This window comes from Temnothorax curvispinosus, unplaced genomic scaffold, assembly GCF_003070985.1.
Source record: "Temnothorax curvispinosus isolate PA1 unplaced genomic scaffold, ASM307098v1 QBEX01005133.1, whole genome shotgun sequence".
Classification (NCBI taxonomy): domain Eukaryota; kingdom Metazoa; phylum Arthropoda; class Insecta; order Hymenoptera; family Formicidae; genus Temnothorax; species Temnothorax curvispinosus.
The window spans coordinates 31,031-52,075 of NW_020214913.1; the positions used below are offsets into that span (position 1 = coordinate 31,031).

The window sequence follows — 21,045 nt, forward strand, 5'->3', positions numbered from 1 at the left end:
GTGCGTGCGTGCGTGCGTGCACATTCGAAGCCGAACAGAAACTGATCGCCTCGACCAGTCGGAACAGACAACCTGCCATTCTCCTCTCTCAAACTCCCTTTTTCTCCGCCGCGAGTGTGTCCGTGCGCGACGCGTGTGGGACGCATTGATAATTCCCATAGACATGTGTTTATAACGCGTTGCGATTCCGGTATCGCTACGCGACGTCGGTCGGTAGTAGACTGCTTGGGACCGCGGCCGAGTTTGTTAAATGTGATCAGCGTGGTAAACGCGACCGGCAAGCTCGCGCTCACATAGTTATTATCTCACGCCAGCCGGCGTACGTAATTGTTCGACAAGGTATTCTCGTATAGATCTTAATCTTTCACTTATCTTATAGGTCAACTTGTATATATATCATATATAATTCTATATATTATTATACATAATGGCACGGTGCGAAATTTTTTATTATTATTAATAAGATACGTTATATACCGAAGATTTAGTCTCCATTAATTTAATTTCGTCAATTGGTTTCCAATATCAGGATATATTTTCAAGTTACAAAACTCAGCAATGTTTCTCCACTTTATTTTGCTGCTCGTAAATGACAAGAGTGTTTCGCTATTATACATGTCTAGAGAAGTCCTAGGCAACTTTAATATAATACTAACGTAACTACTCGTTGATGTAGCCTAGACATCGAAATTTCGAATCGCGCGCATCAGACTGCATCTTTTTTCGTTCATTAAATTTAATGATGATTTTCTGTTTTAGCTCATACAAGTTTCAAGGGCGTCAAAGAACAAGGAAATAACGGGCATTAATAGTCATGCGCGGCTGAATTGATCCGAAGTTCCGCACCACGTGCGGACCTGTAACGTGTCTTTGTCGGGATGTTCTAATTCACGCGTATAGCAGAATCAAACATCGCCTCGTATCATGGACGGAAATACTTATTTTAATCACGTGCCTCCCTCATTACATAAAAGTTTATTACATAATTCTCAAAAAATTTATAGAAATAAGTAAAATTTAAAACGTAACAAACACTGTTCCTTGCATTGTTCAATTCGTTCCAATATGGAACATCAAAAATTCTTAAATTTCTACTTTTTTGTCGGAAATGAAGAGGTATAATATATTTGCATATGAAAGTGAGCTTATAAAGAAACTTACATGTTTATATATCGCCACGTTATTTATCGCGTGCGTATTTGTATGTTTTTCTCGCAGAAAATAGAAGGATTCATGTAGGTATCTTTATGTACGAATGCAATTTAGGTACGCGTCGATCAGAGGTGCATTTATCCTAGGAATAATAAGTTGTGCTCTTGGTGCGTGTCTCTTCGAGGTTCGTCATACCTGCCAATTTGCTTATATATTGACCGATTATCAGCACGATCCTGGATACGGAGCGCGTATCAAACGGCGATACTGGAAGAAACATTGCAACGTAACAACCCTACCATCGATCGCCTACGGCTCTTTAAGAACCATGGAGGAATCGAGAGTTAGACCGAGTTAGACTTCGCGCCTCAATTTCCGCGGGTTTCAAAAGCAAATCTTTTTTAAAAAATATTCGACAATACAATTTTTCTATCGGGATAAATAGTAAATCAACGGCTCGCGTATTCGGAATATTGAATTATGAATTGCACCTGCGAGTCGTGTCGCTTTGGAATTAAAAAAACGAGAATCTACGCGCACTACCGAAGGAAATCTTAAAATACGATCCGCTGAGAGCATCGTACTTAATCTTGACTTACGACAGTTTTGTAAGATGAAGAGATACGCGATGGGCACGGCAACGAGACGAAAGGATTAGTTTCGGAGGGGGTTTCGAAGGAACGGCTGGCTGATGCGTGTTTTGAAACGCACAAGTTTCTGGATTTTACATCGCGATTCCGATTAGCGAAAGCGATGATCCTTTGCGCTTACGGTACACACGGTGAATCCGGTTGGAACCACTTGAATAAGCCGGCCTGAATTCCAATTACGTGACACACGTCGAGAAATTCACTACAGCGAATCCCGATCCACCGTAAATTATCGGGACGAAGAGAGTGAGAAGAGTTAATGAATTTAACCAGGCTAACGAGTATTTCGACGTATGTACATAAAATGTGCCGTTGTGCTGAAGTAAAAAGATAACAACACAATAAAAGAATAACTTTGCCACGTGCATGCATGAAGCATTAGGTAAGAGCAATGAAACAATAACGAGAATAAGTCGAGTGATTCAATTCTCTCTTTTCTGATTGTAAAAGAATCATCGGACGATTCTCACGAACAATCGTCACTACATCGATTACGCAATGCGATGCGAAACAATGCATCATTAGAACGAGGTGCAGCTGATGCGAACGTCATAATCGCGAATAACGCAGAACACATACTCATCGCTTTCTCACAGTTGGTATCATTATGTAAAAGAAAAGACAAAAACAATTGTTTAGTGCAAAGACATTATCGTTAGCTGCTATCAGTGGTGCATTCTAAAGAGAATTTTTTAGTTATCAAGCTTTGGAGCTATCTTTTTATATATCACATCTCTTGAAGATATCTTAGACTTTAATTTAAACATTTGCATCATAAATCGATCGGTAAACGTTCTTTCAGGACTATTTATGCAAACGGCGTACGTTGATGTTGGTGCTTGTGACGATAAGCAGTCTCGTACACCACGAGAGTACACGTATGCAAATAATGTGAATTGGATATAGTCACGGCGTGAAGAAAGATTGGAATTCGCGCTTGGCACCGCATCCCGATGGAATAGAAGAGCCGAGAAAACGGTGGCGCATGCAAGCAATTGCATCCTCAATTTCTTCATCGAGTCATAGTGTCAGCCTGATGACAGTTCGATTGCCGTTGATGACGGCACATCTCGCTTCACGATGTATAAGAGCGCGGAAAATTTTAATGACATTTGTATAGTCGCCAGAAGAACGTCGGCGACGTGAAGCGCGGCAGACAGAATGCGAGGGACAGAATCGAGTATTCCTTCGTTCACCAACAACGGGAGCACGGGAGCGAGACAAAAGAAATAAACGTCAGAGATAAAAAGAAAGTATAGTGCAATTTCTGAAACGCTACAATACACGCGAGACGCCGGCAATTAATTTAAACCCCTGTGCAAGCTATAAAATCGAAAGCCGACGTTCTTATGTGAAGATTGTCCAAAAGACCCTCGAGTAGTGGACAGTGGACACATAAAAAGACGACGGTCTTTCTGGATTCTAAAATTAATGGCCATTGGCAGATCGATAAATTTTACGAAAATAAAGTTCCAAAACGCTCCGGTCGATACGAATTTTACGACAATAAAAGAGCGCCGGTGCGGTATTAAAGTAACAGCGAGATCAGTCATGACATCAACCATAAAGATGGAACCGTTCCAAACTTCTCCAAAATAACTATATCGTTCGATATAGTTATCCTCAAAACTGCGGTCCACTCTGCCATGCTTATACCTCAATTAACGAGTGATTGATTAAGCAAACAAATCCGAGTATCTCATCGTCAACGAACCAGCCAAGTAATTTTCATTAATGGCATATTGTAATCGCGTGATAAGACTCTCTCGTTTGTATTATCAGACTCGATAGTTTCCAGCGCGCGCGACTGGAATGATGACAATTCGAAGCTATAGGTACTCGCAGTTTGAGACTGCGTCGCCCTGCGAACGCCACTTGTGAACGTGTCACGCAGATGTCCTTCGAAAGTTCTTCGTCATATCTCGGCTATTCAAGTCCCATGAGAAATTCCGACCGAACTTTTCTCATTTTTAACCATTCTCCTCTGACTCTTGTCCTCCTTGTTACTTCGGAAAGTACGAGACACGGCTTATACATATCCGCGCATCTCTCTTATAAATTTTAGTCTTTCCCATATGTCAAGATAAGAAAACGATCGGAAAGAAATAAAACTTTATATATATTTTGCGCGTTCATGATGTTCATGTATAAAGTATTCTTTCTATAAAGTATCAAAATATCAATAAAACTCTGTGGCAACCGATATGAAATATTCTCTATCTCACAGAGATTAATTAGCATCAATTTAATTGAAACATAATCGAATGATTCGTTGTTGCTAAATGATGGAGTTAATAACAGTTGCAACATCATTCAAATATTCTAATTGCCATAACGAAGTAACGTAAACCAAATAAAGAAGTGTTTATTTTCTATTTAATTAATTTTTCAAAACCGCGATATAAAATTTCGTTTTAAAGCTTTACGAATTACAAGAAACATTTTAATTATCTATTTTAATATTCAATGGTTAATTGTATTTTTTAAATTATATCAACATTAGCGAGCAGAATTTCGATTTGGCTATTTCGAGAAACACGAAATTCTAGGCGGAAAGCAATGACCAACGCTCCGACAATATGGAATTGTTAATGACGGCAATTAGCAGCGGTTGCGAGCCAGTTGCGGTCGATGGCGACGATTTTGCCATGGTTACCTAGCGCCATCGACATAACGGGAGAACCCGAAAGGAACGTTCTCCACGGAAGTTGGCTCTTTCATCCCCTGGTTTCCTTGCGCCTGTCTCGCATCTATCTCTTTACGCACCTGTAACTCTGTGCCGCTGTCATACCTTCATTCACAAATTAGAAGGAGCCATCAAAGCCTTTATACACGGAAATTGCCACGGGCTGTTTCTCGAACGAGACAAGCCCCTCATTTAAACGCCTATATTAAGCGTCAGAGGGTTCCAAGTGTTATTTCATGCCGCTCGATTTCGCAGGGATCGACGAACCCACCAGAGCAATGTTAAACTCGAAATTAGATGTTTTCGCTGCTAATTTGTCTACTTTACTATTACCTATTTCAACAATTGAGTCAGATAATAATTCTGGGTCTCAAAATCGCTTAAAATTTAAACGCCAATTTCTCCTTATTATGATCGGCATATTACTGCAAGTAATTAAATCTTCCTCACGTAAGAGTTACGAGATGCATTCGGATGATATACTTACTCGGTGGTTTCGAGGTACTGGAAGACGCGGTAGACGGGGCGTCGATACATGAAGAGGTGATCCTCGACACGCTCCACCATCATCCTAACACCACTTCATTCGAAACGGTGGGCCACTTATCATCACCCACCACTTATCACTGGTTTCCAAAACGGAACACACAGGACCACGAGGAAATACACGAAATTACTGGGGCGATGCGACGGTCCAAGTAAACATACGTATAACCCCGACGGTTTTGAGGAAAGTTCTCTCGTCCGCGTTCGAGCGATCAATGTTCAGCCATTCATGTTTGCCAATGCGTACTCTTTTGTTCCCTGTGACGAAACTGGATCGTCGATTAAATCAAAGGACTCGCCGTGTCCTGCGAACCGGCCGTCGTACAAACGATTAACAGTATAGTTTCAGCACAAGTACGATGAGGCGGAGTTAAACGAATGTCCGGGTCAGTCTTCTATTTTCACAAACCGTTGTTTCGTCCGTTCTTCCGTTCTCCCGTTCACTGCATACTGCCAGTCCCGCCGAATCGATACGTTCGGCACAAACAGTCGGGCGACAGGTGCACTAGAGGACCGTGTCCTCTGGCGTGTCCTTCTTCGATCAACGACTCTCAGCTACCCTCTCGATGTCTCGTTCTTCCGATTCTGCTGATTATTCCGATAGGACCGTTAGATAGGATCACGTCTACGTAGTCGACACGATTAAGATAAATTGACAACGATCCCTTTCTAAAAAAAGCATGGAAAGTCCATTGTTGTGTCTTTTCCGCGATGCTGATTAGTTGTCTTAAAACTCGATCTCGATCTTGATGCGAGTCACTTTGGTTGCGTTTTGACAATTTGTGTGTAAAAGGGTTAAGCAAGTACTTTGAATGTAATGTGTTATGTGTTACTTAATCAGAGCGCGCGCGCCTGTAGAGTTCTAGTAAGCATATAAAAAAATAAAATTAAAAAAATATATAAAAAAAGTATATTAAAAAACCGAACATTATATAGCTTACAAATTCGTTCGAAGAAACACGTACGATACACGCGAGACTGTAAGTTACAAGCAGTTCGAGCAAACAGTGCGAGATCGATAAATTTCGCATATCCCTGTCATGCTAATTTGATGGCGTGCGATCTAGATTTTTAGTTGCAATTTTACGAGCGACGTGATCGTTCCTGAGGAAAGGAGGTAGTAAAGTCGTCGTAAATATTTTTCAGACGAACGGATGCGTGAAATTGCGAGACAGGCTATCGCTAGCTATATTCGGCGCTCGAAAAATGATTCGCTGTCTCCTTAAGAAGCCTTGTGACTAATAAGGGAATCGCGTGCGGATATATCTACCTAACCTACCCCAAACTGCGGGACACCGCCTAAGTTCACCCGCAGTCACTGCAGCCAGCAACCACCGCATTGCAACCCATCCTGCCTATATGTGAATGAACTACCGATATCTTTACGAAATCACACACGTATAATAATAATCATTTTTTAAGATAAAACTTATATTAACTGGCGAGTATTTTAATTAAGTATTTTAACATGTAACTAGTAATTTTTATGACGAAATTTTAATTCAATTAAAATTAAAGAATTAGATCATCATATTCTAGCTTAGAATTATTAAATGGTTTTAAAAAACGATTCAAGATATATTTAAGATCGAAATAATATTTACGCGCGAGAATGCTTTGTGTGATCTAATAAATATAGACGCTAGTAAAAAAATATTGGACTATTTTTACACTAAAAAATATTCTGTAATGGATAGATTATCAAAATAAATTTTACCCTAGTCCATGCAATATATCTTTAAATTATTCTTATGACACGGCATTCCTCCAATCCTTTCTGATATAATCCTGATATAAATTCGCACGTAAATTCTTATAAATTCCCGAACATATACGCGACCTCAAAAATTGACAGCAGCCAGACTAAATTGCTCTCTGTCTCTTTCTCTCTGTCGTGTATCTCATAAAATTTTACAAAGTTACGCCTACGTCGATCTCGTAAAATCGTATTAGCATGAAACAGGAATGTGTACTGAAAACTATGTAGACCATTGAACTTTCGAGTAGTTTGAAACTGTCCTGCGGTAAGAATCGTAAATTGCACCAATAGAGCTTGTAAGTCCCATGGCAATATCGTTAAAAAAAATTCAAAGGGTAACCGCGAAGAGGCTATTGTGCCCTGCGAATGACAAGAAGTATTCGATCATTCCACGAAGATTATTCTTTAAACAAATAAATGTACATTATTCATGTTACCGCCAACAAATATTTTCTTTCGAATTCTTTTTTATTATTATATCCTTTACGATATCATGAAGTTTATGACACAAAAAATTTTAAGAAAAGAGGAAGACATTAACGTTCTTCGTATAATCTTTAAATTTTATTAGCGATGCGCTTATATAGGCAAGTCAGTGTAACGCGTATGTAGAAAATCTGATATCTATAAAAAAGCCAAAATTGAAGATTTTAGCAAACAAGAAACATATATGCTACTCTCAATGAAAGAAACATGAAAGTTACGAAGAGCATCATACGACACGCCCGATTTTATGGAATTTCGCCGTTCGTGTCACTGACCGGACCAAGGTCGTGCAACCTTGACACCGCGCTACGAAATCTTCCACCTCTCATCGTCACCAGATCAACCAACGACCCCGAGTTTTATCCTCCAACACTTCCGCTCGTACTAGACGCTACCACGATCCCCCGAGATTTTCCGACTCATCGACCTCCTCCAAATTTACTCGCACATTTAACATCGCCGTCGTAAAACTGTAAAGTTTTAAAAAAATCACTTAACTCTATCAATTTAGAACCTGCTACAGCTCTTCCCTAAAAAGTTCCTTTTTAGATAACAGCAGAAAAAGACTTACTAAAAAAACAATGATAAGATAATTTTTTTGAGTTTGCTTAAATTGACAAAGAAATCTTCAATTAAAAAATTTATTTGATAAATTTCAATTTAAGAAACTGTAGAGAAGTACCGTAAGATTTTTTGCACAAATCTCAATCTAGTCTTATCTCACCTTCTTTTCCGACGAAACGTTCATTTCGTCAAGAGCGCTTTACCCTTGAGCTCTAAATGCCTCTACGTTTTCACTTCCTATCACTCCCTTTCTGATATCTCTTCAATCTCACGACCACCCTTCGCGCGTCTCAGACTTACTGCCTTAATTAACCTTCACGTTAATGACAATTATCTCTCGAGATCATTTTCACATGCCGATCGCTCTCAGAGTCTACATCACTGCAAACATCTTGATGATCCTCCCTCGAAATCAGCAATTCGCGTCGCCGATTTCCACGCAATAGTACCGCACGATATTGGATATCCTCGCGAATCGGACGTCGCGACGCGGGGCGACCTTGACTCGCTCGAAGGTCTCCGGGTACCGTGGACGCGCGGCGTCGCGGCGTCGCGGCGTCGTGAACGAATCGGTAAACGGACGGACGGTCGGACGGACGAAGCACTCGGCGTCGTCGGTCGGTGGGCGTCGGTGCGACGATCGGACGAGGACGGAAAGAATGGAGTAGCAGCGCGCCTAGCAACAGCGTGGACGACGCGCGTCTACGGCGTCGTCGTCGTCGTCAGGTATACGTTTTGCCGGTTCAAGAGGAGCAGGCGCTTTGCTGGGTGCGGCAGGTTGCGCCGCGACGCCCGGCATCCTTCCCCTCCTGCGACTCCCTCCGCGCTATCGCCTGCTCTCTCCTCTCTCTCCTCTCTCTCTCTCTCTCTCTGTCTCTTCCTCCCTCTCCCTTTTCTGCCTACGTTCAGCCAACATTGGCACCCTCCCTGCAACCCCTGCGTGGCAGGCCCCGAGACCTCGTGGACGTTGACGCACCGCGTCGCGACGCGCCGAGACGAACGCCCGCGATGGAATCCGCTAATAACGCGCACGCGGAATTTCGTAAACGACATTGACATGTTCGCTAATAAAAACCTTATTTTCCTCTTCATGTGATCTTCAAATAGATTTAAGCATTCACCGCGTCCACAAAATATGAATGCACCAGATAGCTTCAAATCGAACAAGATATTTATGACTTCTTGCATAAAAATATTTGACAGCGTGACATGCATGTGTTCTATCTGATTTGGCTCGTGCTTTGCATAGATTTTCTTATTTTTATATTTTAAAAAGCTGGATGCGTACTTATACAATCGGAAAAATATAATAAAATTGAAAAAAGAGGAGTAAGATTTTAAATGTGTGCCACTTGCAATAATTTATATCTGATAAACATAAAACAAACTGTGAACAGTAGGATGCATGTTTCTTCCAAAGAGAATACATAAATTTTAATAACTTGTTCATAGCTTCGTAATATAGTTCAAGGTTTTCATGTTGCGTTCGAGGCACTCAAGCATGAATCTCGCTGCCAAGGGACAGGGCAGTCCCCGGACGCAGCACGGTGTGTGTGTCCGGAATTCTGCCAACAAAATTCCCACGGGTATATCGTGCATGCGTAGACTCACGCTACTTAAGGTATTAATTTAATTAACTTGGCAAAGACGGCACCAAAGTAAAGAGTCGCAATATCGCGAAAGCCTCACAATTCACAAATATGTACACTACTTTGACAACTGCTCTATCGGAACGGTTATTTAATTAGATATCATCACGGCAAAATACAATAACGAAGCATGCTAATCTTCACATCGCGCAATTAGTATTATTTTTCCGTTCAAAAATTCAATAAAGCTCGCGCTGAGCATTACGATCAAAATTTCAATCCATTTTACGTCGGCGCTATTCCAAAATTACTTCCATCGAAATTTAGGAACGGCAGTCACGCTCTAAATAATTTTAAATAAGATGTTAACAGAAGCAACTTAACACTTAGCTTACAAACACAGTTTACGACAGTTTTCAACGTAGCGAATGGTGCAGTACAATGCGGTTGAATTGTTAAAGACGAGAGTTTTTTCTATTGTAAAAAGTATATGACGCAGCAGGGTCGAGAAGAGCGACAACTTGTAGGGTAACTTCAACGTGAATTCACCCCTGAACGTGGAGGCGTACGCCCCAATGACCCCACAGAGTAATCCGCAATGAATTCCTAATGGACCTATGTCTAATTAATTTACTACATTAATTTGATGCCTCAAAGGAGATGGTATGCACGTACGCTAATTATTATACTGATAAAGTGCGTGTTTAAAGACATATTTTGTACACATTTACTTAACTTCAGTTTACATCTTTATCTGCGACTATACACCTATTAATACTGCATATTTGTAATTTACTAACTTTCTACATTTCCTACACTTCCTACAGTCTCTTTGCCTCCATTGTCTTTATTTATGAGATTTATATTCAACTTTCCGCACTTCATATTTTTGTACGGAATAATAACACTACAAAGGAATAATGTAAATCGTTGCATTTACTTCGAGATATTGGACCACAGCGTAATAAAACGTTATTCTATATTTTGTTATTCCATTCTATTCTACAAGAGTTAATTCACCACGGTCGTTTGCGACGAGACGTTTTATTGTGCAAAATCCTACAATACGTGGCAGCCCTGAGCAGTCGCTGACCGTCAGTAATCAACCCTTTCGAGCCAGACGGTCGCAACCCCCATTTGAATGTACGCGCATGTATGGACGTACACATACGTCCACCAATCTCCCTGCTTCCTGTAAGCACAACTTGGAATATCCATCGCGACCAACGTGGACGCTGTAGGGGAGACACATATCCGACCGTTCCGAGGACATTTGCATATATCTGTCTACGTCGGTCGGCCTAAGTATCGTTTGTAACAACGCAATTGCGGATTATCATACGGGGATGGACGGATGGATGGGCGTACTATTTGCGACACGTTTGTCGATTCGGTCACCTGGAGTGAGCCGATTTTATTGGAAAACGGATGATAGGTCACGTCTGAAAATAGTGTCAGCCAGAGTTCACTGTACCAAGCACGAAAATATATCCCGGAGAAGACACAATTTCCGACGTTACCGATGGTCCCCGTACCCCACGCTCCACGTTAATAATTGATACGCTAGTGGATCGCTGTCTTTCGTGACAGCGCAAACTCCGACTTCGCTATTGAATAAATTAAAATATGGAATCCAAATGTGGAATCAAAAGTATGGAGCACCGGTTTAATCGATCTTGATAAATCGAACTAATCTGTGACTATAAAAGATCATAATATAATCTTTTATCTTCTAATTATTATAATGAGAATGTAAACATAGATTTTGTTGCGATTTACTGTAGTTTATAAAGGACTTTTTTTTACCAAAACTATACTTCGTATTCTTTTCTCATATCTCCTTTATATTATATTCTTGAAATTAATATAATAGATAGAAAATGTCATTCTGAATTGAATTATGTACATATTTTAGTATCGTAGAGATTAAACTGTATTTATTCTCGTCTTAACATTTTCAATAACGGAAACATTAGTAGTCACAGTGATAAAGAAAAGCCGCAGCAAAAGCAATCTTCGTTCCGAGAATAGAAATCCCTCACATTTTTTTATATGCAATCACCGAAGAGAAATTCTCGTACAGCTAGTTAGAATTAAGATAGATTATATCAGCTAATGTGCATGATTCATGCATATTTCTTCACGATGTAACGGTTGTAAAGATAGTGAGACGTTATTGGATATGACAACGAGTAAAAGGATGAAAGAGAAAGAGCAGAAAGGGCAAACTTCATTTCGAAGAAAAAATTCTCCGGATTCTTCTTTACGAAGTCACGCAGAGATGAAGTTCTCGTATGGTTCTCTAATTCAATAAATTAAATTAGATTACAATAGCCCGCGTGCATGATTCATGCATATTTCTTCACGATGTAACGGTTTTAAAGATGATGGAACGTTGCTGGACACGACGATCGTAAAAGGATGATAGAAGGGCAGAAAGGGCGATGCTTGATTCCAAGAAAAGAGATCTTCCGGATGCCTTTGTGTGAAGTCACACTTGTGCGGCTAATTCGATAAAAGACGAGGAACTTCCATCGAAGTTTTCGTCGGAAAGGAAGACGAGGAGGAATTCATAGCGTTTGATTCCATTCGACCCCTCCCCCCCGGAATTCTCGGCACGTGCGTAATCTTTACACCATCGTGTCCTATACCTACATGATTCGGCAGAATACTGTAAGAAAAATGGACATTCGCCGCATGTCTCGATTTCCCGTGAATTCATAGCTTCTCATGTAACAAAGTAACATATAAAAAACTAAATTAAGCTGCAACATCCAAATTTTTCAAATGAAAAGGGAATAAAATAAAATCTACCTAATATTCTGATTTCTATCGCACTGCAAATCACATGTCTGGCACAAATTTATTGTATTATTTTCCCCTTAAATTACAATAACACTTTCAAAAAGCAGTTCTTCAAGTATGATCCCAGACGTTTTATCGATGTCATTTTTTCCAGATCGTCCGACTTCTTTTTAAAGTAAAATAATATTTAATTTCCCGGCTACGAAGAGGGCTCGAGGTAAGCTTCCGAGAGAAGCATTATCGTCGACCCTCGAGCTTCGACCCTCTGGTGGTCCGAGATATCCTCGCTTGATATGTGCCTTAACGAAAGGGAACTCTCTCACGCGTGCGGCAAGTACCCTCGGATGCAAATCGCCCGGTGGCATAAGGACCTTCCCCTTGCGAGAGCGACGCGTGTTCTCTACCCTGTGACTATTTATCTCTTTTTCTCGTCTCGCTCGCTCGTGCCGAGGGGGCTACGCGAATATCGAGTTATCGATCTGCGGTCCTGCACCCTCGACCGCGTGTTCGTCCGGGGATGCTGCGGACTCTCCGAGAAGGAAAAGAAAATAACGCGCGGTCAATAATTGGCCAAGTAAAATTATAACGCGATGATGTAATTCGTTAATTTACGATGCTTGTGCACGGCTAGGAAGGCTATCAAAATCGGCTATCAAAATCTAGACAAACGTTTCTTTACTTATATAATTTTTAAATATGTATCTAAATTTATATAAATATGAAACACATAATAAAAATACGAGAAAACGGTTATTTCTTCCTTGATAAGACCTTAATAATGTGCACGTAATAAAATCTGTATTTCACATGCGTCGTTATTTATAACGACCAATTCGTTGATGTAAACTGCCGCAATTCCATGCTGCCGAGTACTAGTTTGCGTGACTTCTAGCGTATCTACCCCACTTCATCGTGGTGCAAGTTTTTCTGTAATTTTCCGCGACTTTTTCCCGCATAACGACGTCCTTGAACTTCAAGCTAGCATCAAGTGTTTTACACTAAGCGCAGGCACGATTGCGCGCATGCCATCCGGTTTGCCGTCGTGACAATGTCCGCGACGATTCTTGTGCTCTCTCGTGCCACTTGCTGATTTATCGCACGACTTATCGCTAAAGCCCTTCCTGCCAGCCATTGCCCCGTTGATTATCGCATCGCATTAATATATCCCGCGACAAATAATAACGTTCCTTTAATGTATACATTTAAATACTTAATTTCGCTTAAATTCTCTTTCCTATAATTGCGGTAAACTATTTGTTTTCTTCATTGACTTTAGATTTCATCGGAAATAATTGCATGAGTTTCTGTTATAATTTTAAAAGACGCAATAAATTAATAAATAATATTTCGAGGCAGTTGTTTGTTCTCTGGAATAAAATTATCGTTTAACATAATCGCGCATAATGATAAGCGGAAATAATTTCGTGAAAGTATATCGAACAGAGATCTTTCTGCTCAGAAGAAAATGAGAACACTTTTGTATGGAGAAATTTATGCAATGTGAATACATCAAGTCCCCTGGGAAAGTTTAGCCACTGTTCACGCTGAGAAGTAGGCGAGTGTTTAAATACAATTGATATAATTGGCGAATGATTTCTCTGGATATGATCCGCTAGTTGCGTCCAAATTGTGCGTTTCGCCGCGAACCGTTAATTCTCCTCGAAAATTTAGCACGCAATAAATTTAATTCGCTCGATTCATTAATTCGAACGATTAAAATACAGTCGTTTGTGCGCGATAATGCTAATGAGCGCGTATGAAAGCGTAAGGATTTATGAGCAATGCGCGAGGCCATTATTTATTCGAACGTGATAAAGCCGCCCCCTTCGTCGAACGATATCCGGTAACACGGCAGTACCGAACTATTTGTGATCGTTAGTGCGATTGTTGTCAATTGATCGTGTATAACTTTGCAAACTTTGACCTCGACTTTGACATGCATACGACATACCACGAAAAGAAAGTTACGTTAATATATATGGACTTTAATGCTCTCATGTCGTGTCGTGTTTATATAGCGTGTCCCATAGAAAGAAAACGTACGTGCTCAAAAAAATTCACAGATCCGAGCACGAAGAATCTGCTCGACGCATGGCTAATCAAATCACAGTCTTTCATGATAGCGCATACACATTAACGAGTAACCATCTAAATGGGCAATAAAATACCAATGATAAGCGAATATATCTTATTGTATGAATACTCGCGTGAATTAAATATAATCGAGACTACTAAGCTCGTGACGTCATGCCGAAAGAAGATACACCCTAATTAATTGTAACCTGTTCTATAATTAACTTAAGCTTATTTCACTATTGTCATAATTGTGATTAAGCGTTATTAATGGTGATTCGATACTGCAATTTTGTTTCTCGCGAATGGAAAAACTACGAGGAATTTCGTGCGTTAAATCGCGGGGCGACGAGGCTTCTGCGTGTTTCGCGACGATAAGACTACGTCTTCTGCATCGCGTTAGGAGAAACGGCTCGTTGTTCTCGGTGTTCGCGCCGAAAAATAAGATCAAGCGGAGCGCGCGCGAGCGGGTGAGCGATAAATCAACACGCGCAACCATCCGCGGACAAAAGTATCTCCAAGTTCATCGAACCACACTTACACGCCCAAAGATACCGCGCGCGCTTAACAATGACTCGCCCGCGTTCTCGCTATATCCCTCCATGGCTCCATTCAAAATGCACGACGAACGGCGGCATGCCACGCACGACACGCATGCACGCGTGCACGACGAGAGCGCGACTTTCACGCACGCGCTTTCCGCGCGTCACGTGCCACGAATTTTCGTCCCTGCTCGATCAAGCATTGCCGGTAAATTACGCACCGCCCACGCACCGCGCTCACGTAATCTCGACGCGACGCTTCCGTGCGGGTGTACGCAGCGTGACGTAACGGCGCGGCGTCTCGGTTCTACATAACGGAAATTATGATTAGTTCATAAGTGCACGGGAATCCTATTCCACCTACGTACACGCAAGCATGCTTTATTTACTTGAAATAAGTAATCGGTATTTTTTCGTTTTTATATGTCGAATAAAAAAAAAGAGAAGAACAAATATGGCCAAAACTAACGAGACCGGTGCAAATTGTGTAATTACGCGTGGACTTTTGTATCCAACTTGTATCAGGTAAAAGAATCTCGCGATAATTACATTCGCCTAAAATGAAAAAAATTAAACGCTCCACAACGAATGTCCATAATTGTTTATTCACGGAAATCCGTCCATAATTTAATTACTACGTTCAAACATTCAGTATCTCAACCCTCCAGGAACAACAGATTATCCCGATAGCACGCTATATCGCACTAAAGTAGAATCATTCTCTACGGCCCGATGTTTTATTTTTATATCGTATTTCCTGCTTTTAAAATAATTACAAGTAAAAGCCCCTCTTCCCACGCATTAGCTGCTCACGTAAGTAACTCCCGCCCTGTTTCTTTGCTCTTGATTCGCTGTTGCCGTGTGTCTCTGATGTCCAGAAGACAAGGACAGCTAGCAGCGAGACGCGAGCATAGAGAACGTTACCAAATCTACATCCAGGATACGTGCGCTCAAATAAATTTTACAGGTCTGCCGTCTCGCGCATCCTCAGATAAACGCATCCGGCTAATGGAAGAACTATCTCGCAATGTTCGCCGAGTCGCGCGCGAGCCTGAACGAGAATAACTGACATCAAAGGAGACGCTGGGTCGTACGTTCAGGCGAAATCTCGGATAAAAGCCCGGCTAGGATAGTCGTTTCTTTCACGAACACTCTCTGCTGCGAAGATGCTGTAATTTCGTGGAGAAATAACTCGCGCCAAAGCCAGGATGGACCGATTTCTCGATATAAAAGAGCAAATTTCAAACCGCGGGACGCATAATTAGATTTATTTCCGCGGACAACATCGGAGTTAGCAAGGAGCGATTTAATAGTCAGTCGTTGCTTCTCCGTGCGCGCGTTAAATCCACATTTCTCTTACGAGACGCATCCAGCGCGCGTACTTGCTCCTTTTGCAGCAGACGAATTTAGAACGGAGAAAAGGGAGACGCGGACACAGAAATTACGTTAAAATTCCATGTCCATCCGACGCGGTACTGCGTTACGCGCGAGCGTGCATTGCGCGCTCCAATCAGAAGAGTTGATTGTAATTGAGTTTTTAGCACGCATCTTTTTTCAGTACGTTCGGCAGGATTTAAATAGAATTGCTAATGTTTGAACAAAAACTTATTAAATTAATAACAATTTTTAGAGACATATATATATATAGCCTTTTTAATAAGGCTATTGACAAAAACAACCTTATATTAATTTACACACATCTAAATAAGATTTCGGCAAGCTCTCGATGCATCTCCAGCAGATTGCGTAATAGCGATCACAATTCGCTGAGGGATACCGAGACTACGTCCGAGAATTCAAAACGGACTAAGAAAAAGAGAGAAAGAGTAAGAATCAATTATTATGCTTCTACCAGCGAGTCATTAATGTACGCGTAATTTCACGTTTATTACAGCGGCTTCGCGCAAAATCCACGTTCCCGGACTCCTTGCCGGCGGTTACTCCTTTTTGCTACGGATATAGAACGAGAGAAAGGGAGTAGCAAAACGCGAAGAGGCGCGGCTGGTGCCGCATATTATCTACGTCACATGTCGGAGTGCGTCCAAGTGTGTTTCGAGCATTCGTTTATGATGTTACTTAACAAGTCCACCTGCCCTTTCCATCGAGTTTTATCACGGTGATCGCGCGACGCGATGCGATCGATTGGCGATCGTCGACACTTACTCGACACGTAATCGCGCCAAGTTGACGATTCCGTATAGTAAGTCAAACGGGCCTCGTTATTAAAATGATCGGATTCCACCGTTGCTGCCATAAGCAGCGTATGACGTATGCCCCTTTCTTTCTCTCCTCCCTTCCCTCCCGCATAAAATATCATGAGTCTCCGATGTGCGCTCGACATAGTGTCCGATTGCGTGTTCGAACGCATAAAGCTAGGATACACGGGAAAGATACAGCCATTACTCGAAACGAAACGAGCGCTCGACGAACAATATAATGACAAACGAGTCTCGAGCGCAGCCAGGCATCGTTCCTATTTCCGCCTCATATAAACAGAAGCCGTCTATACCAGTAGTATACCTGCCTAACAGAGGGATCGAAAGTATATGGACTACATGGATTATATTAGACGAATCTAGATTGAGTTTACTCTTTCCGCGGCAATAAGATTGACCAAGAGTTTCAATTACAAGTATATATTATAAAAATGCATGATATATGAGACCCGTGATTAAACTTTTAAAATCGAGCTGACAATGAGATAATTAAATATCATATATATATATATATAATTATGCAAGATACTGCGTACTGAGACTGAGATATATAATAAGAAAAGGCGAAACTCGAGTAGTCGAGTGACTGGATCTTGAAAACGTGTTACTATCTATGCTTCTTTCAAATATACATCGTCGTCGCACTAATAAGTCAACGAAGCCTACAGTCCACGACTGTCCGAAAGCGGCACTAAAAACTACTACGGCTCTATAGAGAACGATTCACGTATTCTCTCGTGTTCTTTCGCGCGAGTGTGCATTGATATCTAGAATGCTTATAATTGGGCGCATACAGGCAGAGAAACGCACACAGAGAGTGACTCGGCAGATGACAGCGAATGCACGTACGCGTTGCACGCGGCGATGTGCGTGCACACGAGTGCGCGTATGTTCGTAACATAGATACCGCCGGTAGCACGACCACAGAGACGAGCTCCTTGTGTATATAAATAGCTAGTTAGGGTCGATGGACAGACTAAAGAGGCGAACGTGAACCGTGAGAGTCGGGATTCATTCACCTGCAGCAGCAGCAGCAGCAGCCGATCGAAGCAGCAACGCCTAACAGCGCAATTACTCCACTTGGTCAATTTGCTAGACGAACTGCTCTTGGCCCGCCACTACATCATTAGACGCGTGAGGGAAAATCTGACGATATTTCTCTACGCTTCTAGCAGATTTCAGCGGAAAAGATAAGGCAGACCGCAAAGTGCTTCCGACACATATCTGCCAGCGGATTTTCCCCTCGCCGTCTGATGATAAATAAATTCAGAAAGGGGAAGAGAAATAAGTTCGACGATTTAAAAAACAGAGTAGTAAAAAAGACAATTAAAAACACAAGTAAAGAAAAATTCGACATTTTAAATGCAATTCTAAATACATATAGACCATGTTGTAATAATTAGATATATGATATCCTTTAGACTCGAGATAAATCTGGAGAGATCTCATATAATTACATTATAATTATACGTACAATATATGTATAATTATACATATTCTTCAATTCAGAATCAAATAGGCGTCAAAGTACCACGATAGTACCGCGACTACCGCAATTAAATCTGGAGATATGTTGTACGAAAAATGATTGGAGAAACATCACATCTAAACGTCACGTTTCATTGTCGGAGCAACTGGGAATAAACGCGTCGTGAAAGCCGAGATAAGTCGTGGCGTCGATATGTCGGTGCGCGAATCTCGTCCCTCGGGCATCTTCGAGTAAGATCCTGCTGCGCGGTGGATGAGTGGATGGAGTTTACACGTCGGAGGAGTGCCGATAATTGTAACTACTTTGCCAGCGGCAGTTTCGTTTCATTCGTATCAAGAAGCTCGGAACGCATGCGGCGCTTTATCTCTCGCTCAAGCGTCAGCGAATTTCGGGAACATTCCGATAAGACTTATCAGGTGGCAAGCGGCCTCATTTCTTCCATTGTGTTTTGCATCGGCCATTAGTTAGAGTTAGAATACTGCCCTAACGGCTACTGTGTGATTCATTCCTAAACTGATGAAAATATGTTGGAAGTAACGTTAAAAATCAGAGGTGGGCAGTAGTCAGTGGAAAGAAGAGCGTGACATACAATAGTTGGAATAAGTCGCGTTTCATTCAGTCCAAGTCGAATCAATTCAACGATCGCGCCATCCGGCCGTGACTCGAATTCCCGCTAGCCGCTTAGAAGTCGCGATGTCGAACGCGAATAAGAGACACGATCAGGCTTTGAGGCAGGAATTTAAGTACCACGAGAACTCGTGGGTGCGTACGAAAGGTCGAACATCCAAATACAACGATGAAATCGCATCGCAGCAGGAAAACGTAATTAGCGCTGACTTGATCGTTTATACATATATGGGGTATCTCATTCCTACTGCATTACTTTATAATGGTGGATTTCTTCACCAATAATTTATTTCTGCATATATAATGTGCATGTTAAAAATACTTTTGATCAAAACATTTGGTATTTTTTATAAAAGATGTGATTACCTAAACAGTGATTAATTAAGTTGAAATTTTAATGATCACGATTCAATTACTATATCTCGTTACCAAGTTAATAACGTTATAATTTATGGAGAAACAGAAATGATATAAGAGCTAGGTACAATCTTCTGATTACGTATCATCTTCGGATGATAAATCTATGACATGCAACGCGCGTGAAATAAAAATGACGCAAAGGAGGTGAATGACGATGTTTCTCGAGGCTCATGCATATCAATCATGGATACACCGTGATTGAAATGCAGACGTAATTGATGTTTCTATGTCTCCGAGCTCAAATTGTTTATACGGCTTGCAGTGTCGATAAACGCCTCGAGCGAAAGACGCCTGCGTGATTCATCGCGAGAATAAAAGTGCGAGTATGCCATTATCGGTATATACAAAGATACGATCGGCATCGAGTTCGTGTCGGGCAGTAGTCTTTTCCCTAGCAATCAAGTTCACGTCCCTCCTCCGAATTGACATGGCCATGGTCCATGTTATTATGAGAATACTCCGATGCTGAATTAACGCCACTTTGTGCGCTCGCTTGCGGCAGCGAAGTGAACATAAAGCGATGGTAAAAATACTACGATTATTTTCGGAGCGAGAATCTCGTGGAGCTACTGGGTTGCACTAATCTCTCGCGACTCTTGACAGGCCGCGCTTTTAACTTTGGGAATGTCTCGTACTCCTACAGTCATTAATTTCCCCGGCATTTTTTTCGTCAGCGCTCGCGTTCGCGTTTCGATGAAATGTATACGCCCGGAACTCCTTGCCTGGTTACATATTTTAACGACCGATTACGACGTACTGGAAGCGAAAAAAATGGCTGATAATTAAAATTTTGGTGTCTCGAATCGCTTGGTATATATGATCTTTGTAGAAAGTACCATGCATATTTATTCATCGTATAAATGAATAATATGCATTTTTATATCTTGGAACACAACCAAAAATCTAGATGGCATTGAGATTTTCGCCAACTACCTTTCACCTTTTGGAGCTAATGCACCGATGTGCTCAGTACGATCTTCACTTTAAATCACGGAGCACTGTAAGAACACTGGTCTCACACGAGAAACGACGGTGAAGGAAATACACTTTCTTTTCAGCGCGATCCCATGGCGCCTTACTTAAGTCGATACTCGAACGCGGAAGAAGAAGTGACACACGCGATGCAAAAAAGAAAGGCACACACGTAAGGTGGGTGTAGGTTGGCTCCTCTTCCGGCACGATGCGTGCAGCCTTGCGGCGAGGCAGCGACTGTCTTCACTATGAGAAGCTACCGTGCGTCCCTCACATACTATACGCATTTCTCGCTCACGCACTCCGTCTGTCTCTGTTTCTTTCGCACTCACTACATCGCAGAGTCTCGCTATCTCTCCTTTCTCATTGCATACCCTATTCTCTATCCTTATGCTTTACATTCTCGTCACTTTATCAGCGCGCTTATCCGCCTCTCTCTCCTTCCTAAATGAATAAATGAATTATCACT

General features: G+C 41.5%; 1 protein-coding gene across 8 annotated transcripts in view; it reads right to left on the bottom strand.

Annotated features, from left to right (window-relative positions):
- The window catches only part of LOC112454534 (focal adhesion kinase 1), a 46,595-nt gene that overhangs the window by 14,135 nt on the left and 11,415 nt on the right, over positions 1-21,045 (bottom strand). The window contains exons 1-2 of one of the 8 annotated variants that reach the window (XM_025015991.1): positions 20,545-20,798; positions 4,976-5,703 (exon numbers count right to left, since the gene is read on the bottom strand). The exons of 1 other annotated variant lie outside the window; for it this stretch is intronic. In XM_025015991.1, coding sequence (XP_024871759.1) covers positions 4,976-5,058 — 83 coding nt within the window. In that variant the 5' untranslated portion in view covers positions 5,059-5,703; positions 20,545-20,798. Of the gene's footprint in view, positions 1-4,975; positions 5,704-8,003; positions 8,385-20,537; positions 20,799-21,045 lie in introns of those variants that run through there. 6 more of the 8 variants (XM_025015994.1, XM_025015990.1, XM_025015995.1 and 3 more) reach the window with 6 other exon arrangements.